The sequence below is a fragment of the Lepidochelys olivacea genome (genome assembly GCF_965140295.1).
Source record: "Lepidochelys olivacea isolate rLepOli2 genome assembly, chromosome: 1".
Lineage (NCBI taxonomy): Eukaryota > Metazoa > Chordata > Testudines > Cheloniidae > Lepidochelys > Lepidochelys olivacea.
Window position 1 is genome coordinate 121,402,483 of NC_140411.1, and position 15,291 is coordinate 121,417,773.

At 39.9% G+C, this 15,291-nt stretch overlaps 1 protein-coding gene across 1 annotated transcript; it reads left to right on the forward strand.

The window, feature by feature from the left end:
• The first annotated feature begins 32 nt into the window (after positions 1-32).
• Positions 33-12,926, forward strand: COA5 (cytochrome c oxidase assembly factor 5). Its single transcript, XM_084642118.1, has 3 exons — positions 33-250; positions 9,074-9,157; positions 12,170-12,926. Exons 1-3 carry the CDS (start codon positions 149-151, stop codon positions 12,209-12,211), a joined length of 228 nt encoding a protein of 75 aa, XP_084498244.1. The 5' UTR covers positions 33-148; the 3' UTR covers positions 12,212-12,926.
• Positions 12,927-15,291: the final 2,365 nt, after the last annotated feature.

Consider the following 15,291-nt stretch of genomic DNA (forward strand, 5'->3'; position numbering starts at 1 on the left):
GCTGGGTACGGTAGTTCCTGTCCCGGCGGGAAAGCGCAGCGGCGGTGTCTGCCCGTGCGCCGCATCTGGGTCAAAGGACAACAAGATGGCGGCGTCGGCGCTGCTGCAGTGAGAAGCCCAGAGGCTGTGTGCGGGGAGCGCTGCCGCGATGCCCAAATACTATGAGGAGAAGGAGGAGGACGGGCGGGCCTGTGCCGGGGTGCGGGAGGACCTGAGACAGTGTCTGCTCGAGACCTCCTGCGTCACACAGGTACGGGGGAGGGCGGGGCCTGCTGAGAGACCCCGGCGTCATACAGTCAATGTGGGGGGCTGGGCGGCCCCGTCCCTGTTACCCCCGGGTGAGGGGCTAGGCCGCGCCCCTGCACCTGACTCGCGCCCGGTCCCGCAGCGTCCTTGCCGCTGCAAAGCGGTTGGGTCCTCCCGGCCGCACTGGGCCTGGCTCCCCTGTGACAAGGGACCATCTACATAGAGCAGCGAGTCGGCCCCAGGCTGGACGGATGTGGGTGAAACCGTCCCTGCGCCTCGGAGCCCCGTGGAGTTGGCACAACTACAAGGGAAGAGCTGGACACTGTCTTCCCCATCTGCCATCAGCAGAACCGTCCCAACAAGTTACACCTTCACAGGTCAACGTATCGAAGCCTTGCCTTTATTTACACACGTGCGACACCGCTGAAGGCCTTCGTGCCCCAGCGTAAATGGCAAAAAACGTGATCCATCTCCCTCAGAAGGGTCACTGGCTGAGTTCCCCCACCTTACATGGGAAATTGGTTCCAAGGAGCCTTGGAAAGCCTGATTAAAATCTACCAGGCGGCACATGATGGTGATAAAACTAATAAAATATTATTTGTCTCGGGCAAATAGCCAAGCAAAGGAAGAATTCAGAATTGTAATCCCAGGGGTTTCACTGTATGCATTTGGGCTATTAACATTTTTGACTGTTTTCTCATCTGAAAAATGTGGGGAATAATATAAGAGTATTGTTAGACTTTGTTGAGCACTTCCAAAGTGAAAATCCTATAGAGCGCTTTGTATTATTATTAGATCAATCTACTTTATTTTCTCTGGGATAACATATTGTCTGTATTTTATTCTGTCATTGGTTGCCACCTCTTGTGATGTCTTGCATGACAGAACCATTATCACATGATTTATCACATTCTGAGCTGTCAAGATTTGTGACTTTAGGGTTGTAATTTAAAGGGAACTGTAATGCTCATTTTGACATTCAGGAGATTTTGAAGTTGCTAATAAGCAATCTTCAAAATATAATACCTTTTCTCTTAGTCAGGCCTACGTCTTAGTCCTGTTCTACACTGGGAAGGCCTGTTCTACACTGGGAGCAGGGGAGATCAATCTAAGTTACGCAACTTCAGGTATGTGAATAACATAGCTGAAGTTGACACCACGGTGAGTCGACAACTGATGCTCCCCTGTCGACTTTTCCCACACCTCTCGGTCCCGGAGTCAATGGGCGAGCACTCAGCGGTCAACTTATGGTGTCTAGTCTAGACTAGATGCGATAAATCGACACCACCACCCCCCTTCCCCCCGCTGGATAGATCCTGCGGATAATATAGACAAGCCCTAAACCTCGGTAGTACTGGAAATAAAAGCGCTCTTTGTTTTGTTTGCTAAATTGATCGTTAGTATATAAACTGTCAGTATCAAAGCTAGAAACTCTAGTGCATATCAAAGAAGAGAATTCATGGAAAGTCAATGTCAATAGAAGAATTAAAACGTCTTTAAATATTTCAGACCTTGTGATTATTTCCAGACCGAGTACCTCCAGAGCTAACGCTGTAACCAGCTGGTCAATAAAAATCAAAGAATTTGCCACTTCAGGCAACACCACCAACGTGAGATCACCATAACCTTTTATCCCTTGAATAATAGGCTACGGAGGCTTTGTAAAAAAATCCTTGTACAGAGAGACTTTCACTGAGTGAAATTGCAGAAAATTAAATAAAAAAAAGCGACCAGGTATGAAAGTTTGAAGTGGTGAAGTTTTAGACCATGTTTTCAATTACATAGGATAAATAACCTGAAAGGGCCATGCCCACTGTCTAACATGAGCTAGCAATAAACCTTTTTTCCTGTTGAAGATGGAGCCTCTGAGTAGGTTTATGTGCAGCTGCTGAAAATCTATAAACACTAGATGCCAATAATTACCTGATCGTTTTCTGCACCCTCAGCAAGTTTGCAGATGACACTAAACTGGGAGGAGAGATAGATACGCTGGAGGGTAGGGATAGGATACAGAGGGCCCTAGATAAATTAGAGGATTGGGCCAAAAGAAATCTGATGAGGTTCAACAAGGACAAGTGCAGAGAGTCCTGCACTTAGGACGGAAGAATCCCATGCACCGCTACAGACTAGGGACCAAATGGCTTGGCAGCAGTTCTGCAGAAAAGGACCTAGGGGTTACAGTGGACGAGAAGCTGGATATGAGTCAACAGTGTGCCCTTGTTGCCAAGAAGGCCAATGGCATTTCAGGATGTATATGTAGGGGCATTGCCAGCAGATCAAGGGACGTGATCGTTCCCCTCTATTCGACATTGGTGAGGCCTCATCTGGAGTACTGTCTCCTGTTTTGGGCCCCACACTACAAGAAGGATGTGGAAAAATTGTAAAGAGTCCAGCGGAGGGCAACAAAAATGATTAAGGGACTGGAACACATGACTTATGAGGAGAGGCTGAGGGAACTGGGATTGTTTAGTCTGCAGAAGAGAAGAATGAGGGGGGATTTGATAGTTGCTTTCAACTACCTGAAAGGGGGTTCCAAAGAGGATCGATATAGATTGTTCTCAGTGGTAGCTGATGACAGAACAAGGAGTAATGGTCTTAAGTTGCAGTGGGGGTGGTTTAGGTTGGACATTAGGAAAATCTTTTTCACTAGGACGGTGGTGAAACACTGGAATGCGTTACCTAGGGAGGTGGTGGAATCTCCTTCCTTTGAGGTTTTTAAGATCAGGCTTGACAAAGCCCTGGCTGGGATGATTTAGTTGGGGATTAGTCCTGCTTTGAGCAGGGGGTTGGACTAGATGACCTCCTGAGGTCCCTTCCAACCCTGATATTCTATGATTCTATTTTAAAAATGCAGATTGTTGTACACCTGAGCTTTTGTTTTTGAATTGCCATATTTCCATCTAAAATCCAAAGGAGAAATGAACTGTTAATGTTTGTAAAACACTGTCTGAACATGTGAATTGCTACATATATGCCAAGTATGCAAATAGGTTCAATTGCTGTGATGGCATTGATACTTAAACTTCTTTACCAACTTACTGTTTGAAAACATGCAGTGCTCACTATATTATCTTTATGGACATCTCATTTTAAATAGACCAGAAAATCTTGCCCTCTTTCATGATAAACTGAAACCTAGAAAACTTCCAGTATCTTGCATTTGAGGGCAAATAGAAGAGAAAGTGAAATGTAGGAATGAGAATTCCACAATGATTTATTTACTTTGGAGGCACCTACAATAGAGATAAGTATAAATAAACAGAATCATTGTAAGAGAAGATGTGTGTGACCCCTAAGAATCCCTCAGTGCGAACTGGCAAAGGGTTCACTGTTCTGTAACAGTAACTCTTGACAGACCTGCCAGACTCACTGCTTTTTATAAAAGATGTCATGTACCATCTTAAATTAAAGCCAGAAAACACATTGATCATAAATACGCTTGTGAAATGTCTGTATAGATATGATGTAAAAAGCTTTATATGTACAGTATAAAGGAAATATGTTCCTACAGTCTGAATCAAGGCAGAGTTGACAAAGAGGTATCTACCAGACAAAGATTTTATATCACTTGTCTGCCGCAGTTCACAATGTAAATTAAGCATTGTTAGCCAATACAATGGAAGCCCTCTTTGCATACAAAGTCAGCATGGGGATGTGAAGTCAGCACAATATGGAATAAACTTTTTGGGGTGCTAGGGAGGCATCCCAACTTCAGTATCCAATAATTAATTTTGGGGGATAAAAGAGAAGGCAAAAGGACTTTATCTTTATCCTGCACCTGAGGAAGTAATCGTTCGGTGGGATTTCATTCATGAAAACAGGATCCCAACCTGTCCTGGTTGGAAACACTACAAAAGACATTTTGGGTGAGATAAAATTCCTTAGTCAGAAGGTTAGCCTGCTAAGTTATCATAACAAGAAAAGTGAAGGCTAGAATTGCCCAGTGGAGGTTCTTTGGGTGGCTAACAGGCGGGAAGTGTCAAGGAGGTAATACCCAATTAAGCACCAGCAAGTCTCTCTCTCACTGGAAACACGGGCTAACAAGGTAACTCACAGTCCTGGGCACCCCAAGAAAGTGTCACGGTGGGTTAGTTTATTGTGTATGATCATGAGCTTGGAAAATGTGTGTGAATTGAAACAGAAATGTTAAAATTTGATCATACAGAACTTCAGGTGTGGTAGTGTGATTTTTTTTCTATAAAAGTCAAATGGTTGTGTTAGAAGTTCTGTACTGTTAATAAAATTTTAGTTCATTGAAACAAAAAGTTCATATGGAAAGCTCCCATCAGAGTTGGCACCCTTGCTTGGCTACTTGAATAGGAGCCTCAGGACTGAATAGAAATAGAGACTTAAAAAAACTTTCATCCGCTAAAGGTGGTCCCTTCAATTGGGGTTGAAGCACATCAGCAGAATGTTGTAGGGAAGCTTGCCCTGCTGCTGTCTATGTTGTGTAGATAAGTAGAAAACGTCTGTCTCCAAGACTGTCTTGTTGACACCTTTCACCAGCACAATTACCACTGTTTTGTTTTGTTTTTGGTCTTCTGGTGACGATAGCTTGCTTTTAGCATTACGTTAAGTCCAGTTTGAATAAATCTAAAACCCCTCAAAAGATGTGTATCCAGTTAGATTATTCTTCTGTCAGGGTGGATTTGATTTAAATCAAATTGATTAAAGTCATGATTTAAATCGCTAGTCAGGAAGACTCTATTTAATTATGGATTTCTACATAAAAATGCATTCTTGTTGGTTGTTATCTTAGTACATATTCTTCACAACTCAGAGTTAGATGTAGGTTTCATTTTTAGAAGATACACATTATACATTTTTAAACTGATTTATTTTGAAAACTTTTCAGATTAGTTTTACAGCTATATCAGAAAATGAACGATTGGTTATTTCATTTACCAAAGGTAGTTGAAGCAGATAGTTCACCTCCCAATGACTTCATAAAGATCTCCAATTCAACAGGTTAATCATTAATATTTGGAGGATTTTCTTGCCAGGCTGCATTAGGAGGAGAACATCACCAGACACACATTTAAATTGTTTTATTTAACTAAAACAACAACATTATGTATTCTGGATTTTTTTGTTCAACTGCAAACATATAATATTTTAACAAAGCAAGCATATGAATTTTTGAATGTAATTAAACATTCACGTTTTTTAAAATCAGGTTTCTTTTTGTTAAAATTGTTTTTCACTAAAATAGTTACTTGATTTTTTTTAAACAAAAATTAAATAGACTATGTCATCCATGTCAACATGAGAAACTCAAAATATTCGCTGCTGCAGCTAATTCAGTGGTCTTCACCTTCATTTTCCTGTTTGTTCATAATCTGGAAAAGAAAAACAAGCTTTTCTGCTTTTTCAGGTTCCAAATGATTTCTCAATTTGGAATGAATTAGTCCAAAGGAAGAAAATACTCTTTCTACAACGGCAGAAGGAGCTACTGCTGTTAAAAGAGAGATTATCACTTCAACAGTCTCTGAATCCAAGTTCTTAAGTGACTTCTACCAGTTCACTTGTGTGACTTTCTTTAAAACATAATCAGCAAACATACATTTCTTGAATGGTTCACCCTTAGCTCTGAAGTTTATTATAGTTGGCATTATGGAGGGATGATTGCTGGATGTCCATGTTATAGCCAACTCCTCTTCTTCATCAGTTAAGATTTGACCCTGATACCAAGTATTGAGACTATTTGCAAGAAAATGAGCTGGAGATAGTGCTTGTCCCATTCGTTTTTTTAATGCTTGTAATTTAACTCTGTCATTGTATATTTCTCTTTTTAAGATCTCACTCAGTTCCTTCCAACTTTCAACAACATCAGCAATAAAACAGCTATTTCCTTGCATTTTGTTTAAGACTACAGAAATAGGCTTCAGGGTGCTCAGCATGTGTTCAACATTTCTCTTAAGCCCAATGTTGAGAACTTTGGCTGTGAGAGTGCCATCTCATTTTTCATGATTTTGTTCACAAACTGTCATCAGATTAGGCCAGTTCTTGATACAGTGCTCAAAACAGTCCACTACTGAGTTCCATTGCACGTCTTGAGGGAGAGTTAGCTTCGTTCCTCCCACTTTTTTCAGAGTAGCTGCTGCAAAGTGGTTGTTATGGAAGTATTTTGCAATTTCAGCAACATTAACCTTTATTTCTGGAACATTGAAGTCTTTGGCTAGGAGGTGCATCAAATGAGTACTGCAACCGTATGTTGTTAGCTTGGGACTCTCTTCACTCTCTCCTAAATTTCTTCTCATCTTGGATACATTTGCAGCATTGTCTGTGACCAAGCTGCGTACTAGACATTTGAATTTTTTTTCATAGTTTGTTATAGCTTTTACTGCTACTTCTTGTAAGTATTCTGCTGTGTGTGCATTTCCTGATGTATCAGTTGTTTCTGCAAGGAAGACATTTCCTTCTTCTGTTGTCACACAAGCACATACAACAGGATCATTGTGGACATTGCTCCACCCATCAAGACTCAGGTTAACGATTTCATCCTCTAGACCTTTTGCGCGCTGCTCAATTTCTCTTTCATACGCTTTATCCAGCAATTTGCCTGTGACATCTGCTGGTACTGTGACTCTATTTAATGACTGAACCATGTTAATGAAGTGTGGGTTCTCAATCATACGAAAAGGAAAGTTTGTTGCATAAACAAATCAGGCAATTTTTTCATCAATTAGCTCTTTTTGTAATCTGCTGGTTCTTATCACAAACTTGTCTATGGTGGTTTGTGGATGATGGAGTTTTTTTTTCTTTTTGCTACAGGTTATATACTATGGCTGTGTGACGTACTTGATGTGACTAAACCACTATCACTGTCAGATAACTCTGAAACTATAGAAAATGATGGTGATCTTGAAGGTGGATAGTCTTCAGAATCTTGTATGTTGAGGATGGATTCTCCTAAACAAAATAAGTCAGTGTAGTTATTTAATTATTATTACCGTACTGCTCATTTAGCATTCACTGACGCTCAGTACTACTTTAAATATGAAATTGTACAAGTAAGATCTGTTTATTTCAGCTATTTTTTTTTATCGCAACTGCATCTAAAATGATAGTACCATAAAGTAACCACTATATTTTTTGCTCAAACATGAGAATTCAGGAATAGTCCAGAGAGAAGACAATCAGTCCGTAAGAAAGAAGTATGAATTAAAAAAGTTTACCAACCTGAAAATCCTGCACGTTCAGGATGTTTGTGTACACAGAGTCAATCCCTTTCCTCTCTCTAAAAGTACAAAGTTTCAAAAAGTTCATCACAGGAAAGATGTTTTTCATCATGTTCAACACAGCTTCCTCCTGAGAAGGAGCACTTTTCATGATGTTGTTTCATTTGGGCAACCAGGCCTTGCATTTCTTTGTTCCACAGTTTGCATTTTTCACGCATGCCTGTTTTACCCACAAGTAGAGGAACTTAATTAAAATATCCCCAAACTGGGTCTCTCTTATGGCCTGCTGCCATTATAGGTTTTCCCTTTTAGTGAGAGAATGGTATGTTAGATCTCAAATCAATGAAGGCTACACTCGGAAAGACCTCAAGACTTCCGGAATATGCTGCTCAAACAGTTTCACTTTTGTTTCTACTGCCTGTTCCTCCCTTCTCACATTTATCTCCAGACTTCTTCTCCTTGTCCAGATCTATTCCATCCCCAAGAATCTTCTATTCATTGAACTTTTTGAAACTTTGTACTTTTAGAGAGAGGTAAGGGATTGACTGTGTGTACACAAGTTTGCAGAGGGACAATAGGGTTGAGGTCAGTTATTTCTCACCTCTATATACTTATTTAAAAACATTTTTGCTGTTAACAGGCATGTTATCTCTGGGGACACAAATCCACAGTTTGAGAACTGCAAAACTAACCAACTTTCCTTGGTTGGCAACTTGGTGCCAACTTTCCAATGTGCTGAGGGATGCTCACTCTTCAACCCCTGGTTCTGCCACAGGCCTGGCCCCACTCCACCCCTTCCCGCGCCCTCCCCTGAGCCTGCCATGCCCTCCCGATCCCCTTTCCCCCAGAGCCTCCTGCACACCACGAAACAGCTGACCGGGAGGTGGAGGGAGGGAGGGGGAGGTGCTGATCGTCAGGGCTGCTGATGGGTGAGAGGTGCTAGAAGTGGGCGGGGGCTGTTGACATATTACTGTGGCTCTTTGGCAATGTACATTGGTAAATTCTGGCTCCTTCTCAGGCTCAGGTTGGCCACCACTGTTCTAGATTGAGCACTGAGTCCCATTGGGTATATAGAAAGATTAACCTAAATAATCTGTACAGAAGCCCCTGGAATCCCATCAGATTGGGTCCCTAATCCAAGAACTATTGGAACTCATTTACAAAACTTTTCTTAAAAATTATATGAATATATTGTCTCATACTATAGAATTAGAATTTATAATCCCTATTCCATGATGAGATAGCTTTGAGCTATCATGTATCTTAATTAAAATTATCTTTAGATAGGTTTTTTCCTCAAAAAGCATTTTATCCAAAAAAATCCAGTTGAAATAAAAAAAATCAGGTGGGTTTTTTTTGTTGTTGTTGTTTTTTTAAACATTGATTTTTATCCACCCTGGTCTTCATTTTACTGATACAAGCACATGTCTTGGGAGTGGGAGGAGAAGGGAAAGAATTATTATCTGGACTTTCACAACTCTCAGTTCCACTTACCTGGAATTTACCACAGCAAAGAACACAAGTTAAAGGACCTTGGACAAAGTTTCAACAGTGTCCACAGGACTTTTTAGAGGTGCCTTGTCTGTAGTGTCCTTTCCACTGAAGAAATACACTGTATTCTTATGCTTTTATGTTTCATGTGACAGGAAGGAAAAAGCCCCAGACAATGCTTGAAGGAAGGACACTGCAGAAGTTTGCAGGTTTCTTTTTTTGAGTGCAAAAGGTCAATGGTAAGTGATTGGTTTGATTGTTTGTTAGTCTTTGTTGCCAGTGTTTTTTTGGTTTTTTTTTTTTTTTTTTCCTTTTCTAAAAGATTCTGATGAGGAAGAAGACACCATTGAAATGAATCAAATTGACATCATTTAGTAGAATAGCTCCTTACTTGTCATAATTGTAATTGGTCCTTAATAAATGTTAGCTCTTGTGAACATTAGTATAGCGCATCTTTTGCACTCAAGCAAAACAATGAATTAGGTTGTGGGTATAATCCAACAAGATATTCATATTTAAATTGGAGAAGGCTCAGAGTGTGACAGCTGCAATAAAAATAGGAAATGATAAACAAAATTGGGGTTATTTTAAATATGAAAGAGCCGTAGGTAAAATAGCTTTTTAATATTTAGGATTGATATTTAGCCATACTTTAATCTTATCTATTTGAGATCATGGGAAGAAACAGAACTGGGGGACATTGATTTAAGTTTAGAGGAGACTCATTGAAGGATCATTTTACTGTGGTAATGGACTTCTGCTTTCCACTTGAAGTTTTGTATTTTTACTGTAATGTGCTTAGGTAATTGGATGACTGTTAATTTAAGGAGATATAAGTCAGTTTTATGATTGAGTGACAAACTCTCCTTTTGGGAGTGAGCGCTCAAGTACCACAGCATACTATTATAAGTACCTACCTTGATAGAAAAGGAGGAGTTTCCCCAGACTGGCTATGAGTTTCTTGTATGGAAATGTTGACCTTTGCGGTCATAAAGCGCTTTTTTTTAAATAGGGTAGAGACAGCAAAGTTGATATCAAACCATTCCACACATGATGGGCACACAGCCTGTTTTTGGTCTTACCTAACGTGTTACTTTGCTCTATAATGAATAAACCCTGATTTTAATTTTAGATTAAGGAGGGATGCAGAAATGGAACATACCTAAGATCTTTCATCCCACTCTGCTGCTCTAGCCTCCCAGCCTTCAACCCTTCTCCAGGGGAAACTGTCTTAATTCAGCTAGAAAGGAAAATAGAATTAAGCTAGAAATATGCTAGAAAAGTGTCTTCAAATATCTTATTTACTCTCCAGCATGTCTACAACAACACTGTACCAATCTTCAAATATTTCTCATTATAGTTCAGTATGTAACAAGGACAGATCAAAAAGACTAGGTAGGTGGTTCTCAAACTTAATTGATTGCGCCCCTCTTCTTTGTGTCTGTAGTGGTTTATGCCTCCCCGCCCGCCACACAGATACGTACACGGATTAGAAAAAAATCAACATGCACCTCTGATTAAATATTAAAAACAGTAAGGCATTGATTCAAACGGAGCCAACGACCCATTGTAACAGCAAAAGCAAACCTGTGATTGTGGCCAATGCTTACAATTAAATGTGCAGACTACATTGTAGCGAACAGATTAATCTATAAATGGCAACATCTTTGTTAAATGCTCTGCAAGCTTAACAGAAAACCGTCAAAATGCACAGCACCATCTGAGGACCTGATATGTCTGAAGGAATCAGCTTTGCTAGTTATTTATTGCTGTGGGTAAAATGTGAACAGTAAGGTTTTTTTCCCCCACCTCAAGCACCTCATGCCCCCCAGAATGCATTCCCCACCCTCTGTCCCAGAGAGCCTCATCCCCCTGTTTGAGAACCTCTGGATTAGATTATTTATTCTGGAAAGGAAAAGAGTGAGCGATTATGATAATTATATTTAAATAGGAATATAATAGAAAAGGCTGTTTGTGTGCTTCTGCTTAACCTGTCCCGTAATATAGGGGAAAAAGACACGTTTGTAGACCAATTAGATTAAAAGGCAACAAACTTAAAATGGAATTTTAAAAGATTTTGTGTTCTGGAATTTTACTATCTCAGGGTACTAGTGAGGCAAATAACTTAGTACATTTTTTAAAGGATTTGGCACTGCATGCAAAAACAAATACTTTTAACATTTACACTAGATTAAAATGATTAGGGTTTTCAGTTGTCATATTTCAGGACATAAGAAGATCAGCAGCTGGGTAAAGAATAAAGTATGCTTCTGTGCTAGCAATTAGATACACAAATGGGCAGGGAGTGTACACGTTCTCTCTCTCCACATGGCATGGTGACTGTTGTAATATGGTCAATCTTATGTTTACCTAACTTTTTCTTGTCCTATAGCAATGAATTCTAGTTAATGATTTTGCATAGTAGTAATCTGTTCCTCAAATTTAAGTGTCTAGAACATACTAGCTGAATTATTGTTGGATTCAAGAATACTCAGTCATCGCAACCTTGAAAATGGAAAACTTAAGCTCAGAGGAACTATGCCAGGCCAAAATAACATGGCCCTTCTTGCTGCCATATCTCTCTGCAGTGCTAAAAACAATCTACTGTACAGCAGCTCTCCACTCTCAGCTTTAGGAAATGCTGGTGTACAGTAAATCTTTAGGCTTTTTTCTCCAATTATATATCCATGTATTACTTCCCTTAGATATTAACTTGCATTTTTCCTAAATTGAATCTCACTTTATTTTTCACCCATATTTATAGACACTGTAGGTTCCTTTTTATATTACCCCAGCCTCACAGGTGTTTGCAACACCTTCCATTTTAGCTTACTCTGAATTTGCTGTGTAGCACATTCTCCAGATCACGAGTGATGATCAGTAAGATAAGACTAATAAGTATTCTCTACAGTACCCCACGTACACAGCTTCCTCACTCTCGCGGCTCTATTGTACCACTTACTATTATTCTGTCTAAGGTCCTTCAGCAAATCTGAAGTCTACATGATAGTGCTAATCAGTCACCTGGTATTAATTATGAGTAAGATTTCTGAAGATAGTGCTACCATGTACTGTCACACCAGTCTTGAGTCTTTTTATGGAGAAACCATTTATTCTCTTCAGTGACTTTTTCCTTATGGTATCCTTGTTTGTAAAGTGCCAGAAATAGAAACACAGGTGTTTCAAAGCAGTTCTAATACTAGTATTTTACATTTTGCAATATGTTGACTTAATTATTCTTCAATCTTTAGTTGGATGGCAGAGCAAGATTCAGAGGAAGGAAGGGATACTGAAGCCTTTCTGAAGAGAGCCAAGCATGGGGAATTGTGGGTGTATTAGTGCTTTAAGCAAAACACAAAGACTAAAATAAGAAGAGTATGTCTGCTGCATCCTCCCAGTCATGAAGTATTCTCATGGAAAATACCTGCTTTCAAGAACTCTGATCAATTGAGGCTGGCATGCACCTAAAATACTAAAAAGAAAACGAACATTAAGCTGGCAGTTTGGAGTGATATGAAACGCCCTAATGCATTTTAAATAAACTATGCAAAATCCAAAGTAAGCTGTAGCAATCTTTAGCTGAGTCAATTTGTTTTGAAATTGAGATTTCCTTTCAGTTTTTAGGTTTGTAGTTTTATTTATCTAAAATCATAAAACATTGTCAGAATGAAATACTATAAAATGATTGAAATTGGTAGGCCGCTTGAGTAGTGTTCTGCAGTATCATTCAGGAAACCTAAGATAGGTCTCTTGTTTCCCAGGTTGGCAGGGCCAACACACACTGAATGTACAGTTAGCCTCTGGGGAAGAGAGTGGCTTATGTTGCTCAATAGTGAGTTCCAGTTAGAGTGCAGTTGGTACCTGTCCAGTCCCCAAGAACTGTGACAGCATCTCTTCATCCCTCCACAGAATTCCCTTTTTAATATGATGGTTGGTGTAAATTCATTCATACATTGTAGACTTCACTACTGAAGAGCTAAATTAAAGTTAAAATATGTCTGTCTGAAAGTGATTGTTCTTTTCGAAAAACAACTTTTAAGAGAAATATAGTTCATCTGACCAGTACTAGTGTATAGCTGAAGACTTGCGTATGAGGAGTAAGGGTAATTAAATGTCATGTTTTTCACCCAGACATGCAGCTGAAGAGATATCGGTTGTCATTTTTATCATAGTGTGCCGACAACATCCTCTAGATTCCTTTGAGGTTATGCTGGACTTCCCCCTTACTACCCAAACAAATATACTTTACACACTTGACCACAATTCAAAATCACATTTTTTCTTAACTTATTAAACATTCATTATGTATCACAAACTTTACAATTTTTTGTTTTTTTGTCTTATTCCTGCATTCTTATTCCTTTCTGTACTCTAAAATGTATATATGGGTGTATAATTTTCAAATATCCATGCACATTCATTTAAATTATGACTGGTTTTCTATGGTAAACTTGTTTTTTAAACTCTTAGCATTTCCATATGTTCCATTTGTACTACTTAATTCACAAGTTTGTATAATTGCATAAGTAAGTCATAATGTAGTTCAACTGGAAGACTAAACTGTAAATGGGGAAAAAGAAAAAATGTCGGTTTTTTTTGTTTTTTGAAATCAAGGATGTCTCCTCCCAGTGCCAAATCTGTCTGTAACATGTAAGTATTGGAGGATGTTCTTTATGATATATACTGCCTAGAGTTAAGCATTTCACAGGTCCAAAAATAATTGGTCAGTTGGCTTGTCATATATTTTAAAGCACTATTTTATTAGAATGGGAACAACAGTAACAAAAGAGAGGAAGACTTTGTTTCTAATAGGCTTAGCTCAGATACTTACTCCTAATTACAAAAAAAATTACTTAACTGAGTTATTTCATCTTAGAACAATGCAAGACACAATGAAACCAAGTTCTAAAAAATGAAAGAATGGCACCATAATGCAATCAAAAATGTAGGCAACCACCTACATCACTTTTTTTCTTGCTGGAACATGTGACAGTACAGTAACTCCTCACTTAACGTTGTCCCAGTTAACTTTGTTTTGTTGTTACATCACTGATCTATTAGAGAACATACTCATTTAAAGTTGTGCAATGTTCACTTATAACATTGTTTGTCTGCCACCTGCTAGTACAGTACTTTGTCTACTACTTGCAGGATTCTTTGGAAGAGCAGCCCCTTGGAGCTAGTGGGTGGGTGGGAGCTTGGAATCAGGGTTGGCTGGCAGCCCCCCTATCAGCTCCCTTCCACCACCATCACCACCACCACGCAGCCTGACAGTGGGCCCCCGCAGATCAGTGAATCCCCACTCCCTCACTGCGCCTCCCACCCACAGCAATCAGCTGTGTTGCAGTGTTCAGGAGGCTTAGGAGGAGGAATGAGGATGTGGTGTGCAGCCTCCCTGTGCCTCCTGTACCCAGCAATTAGCTGTTTCGCAGCATTCAAGAGGGTGGGGAGGAGCGAGGACGCGGTGTGCTCAGGGGGAGGGAGTTGAGCAGGGGTGGGATGGGGCCTTTGGCGAAGGGGTGGAGTGGGGGCAGGCCAGGGGCAGAGCTGTGGGTTGAGCAGCCTCCAGCACTTTAGAAAGAACAGCAAGAGGAGCAGCCAAACAATCCACCCTCTTTCACCTTCTGACTCCACCACCTCAACCAAGCTTCACAAACATCATTGCTGATTACAGGATTAAACTGTTTAAAACTTATACCTATATTACATTGTTTAAAATGGTTTAAAACTTATACTGTATATGTATATAATGTCTTTTGTCTGGCAAAAAAAATTCCCTGGAGCCTAAATCCCCCCCTCTCCCCATTTACATTCATTCTTATGGGGAAATTGGATTCACTTAACATTGTTTTGCTTAAAGTTGCATTTTTCAAGAATGTAACTACTGCGTTAACTAGGAGTTACTGTATTTGAGTGTGATCAAATAATAGGTGGTCAACTGGCATTTTTTTGACCAGTTTATCAAGCCTAATGTTGCCACTCAGTTTTCTTATAAGAACATAAGAACGGCCATACTGGGTCAGACCAAAGGTCCATCCAGCCCAGTATCCTGTCTACCGACAGTGGCCAATGCCAGGTGCCCCAGAGGGAGTGAACCTAACAGTTAATGATCTAGTGATCTCTCCTGCCATCCATCTCCACCTTCTGACAAACAGAGGTCAGGGACACCATTCCTTACCCATCCTGGCTAATGGCCATTAATGGACTTCCATGAATTTATCCAGTTCTCTTTTAAACCCTGTTATAGTCCTAGCCTTCACACCCTCCTCAGGCAAGGAGTTCCACAGGTTGACTGTGTGCTGAGTGAAGAAGAACTTCCTTGTATTTGTTTTAAACCTGCTACCCATTAATTTCATTTGGTGGCCCCTAGTTC

Coding starts and splice junctions, on each gene's coding strand:
- COA5 (XM_084642118.1), top strand. CDS start 149: ATGCCCAAATACTATGAGGAGAAGGAGGAGGACGGGCGGGCCTGTGCC. Junction 251..9,073: donor AGACCTCCTGCGTCACACAG/GTACGGGGGAGG, acceptor TTCATGTGACAG/GAAGGAAAAAGCCCCAGACA. Junction 9,158..12,169: donor TTGAGTGCAAAAGGTCAATG/GTAAGTGATTGG, acceptor TTCAATCTTTAG/TTGGATGGCAGAGCAAGATT.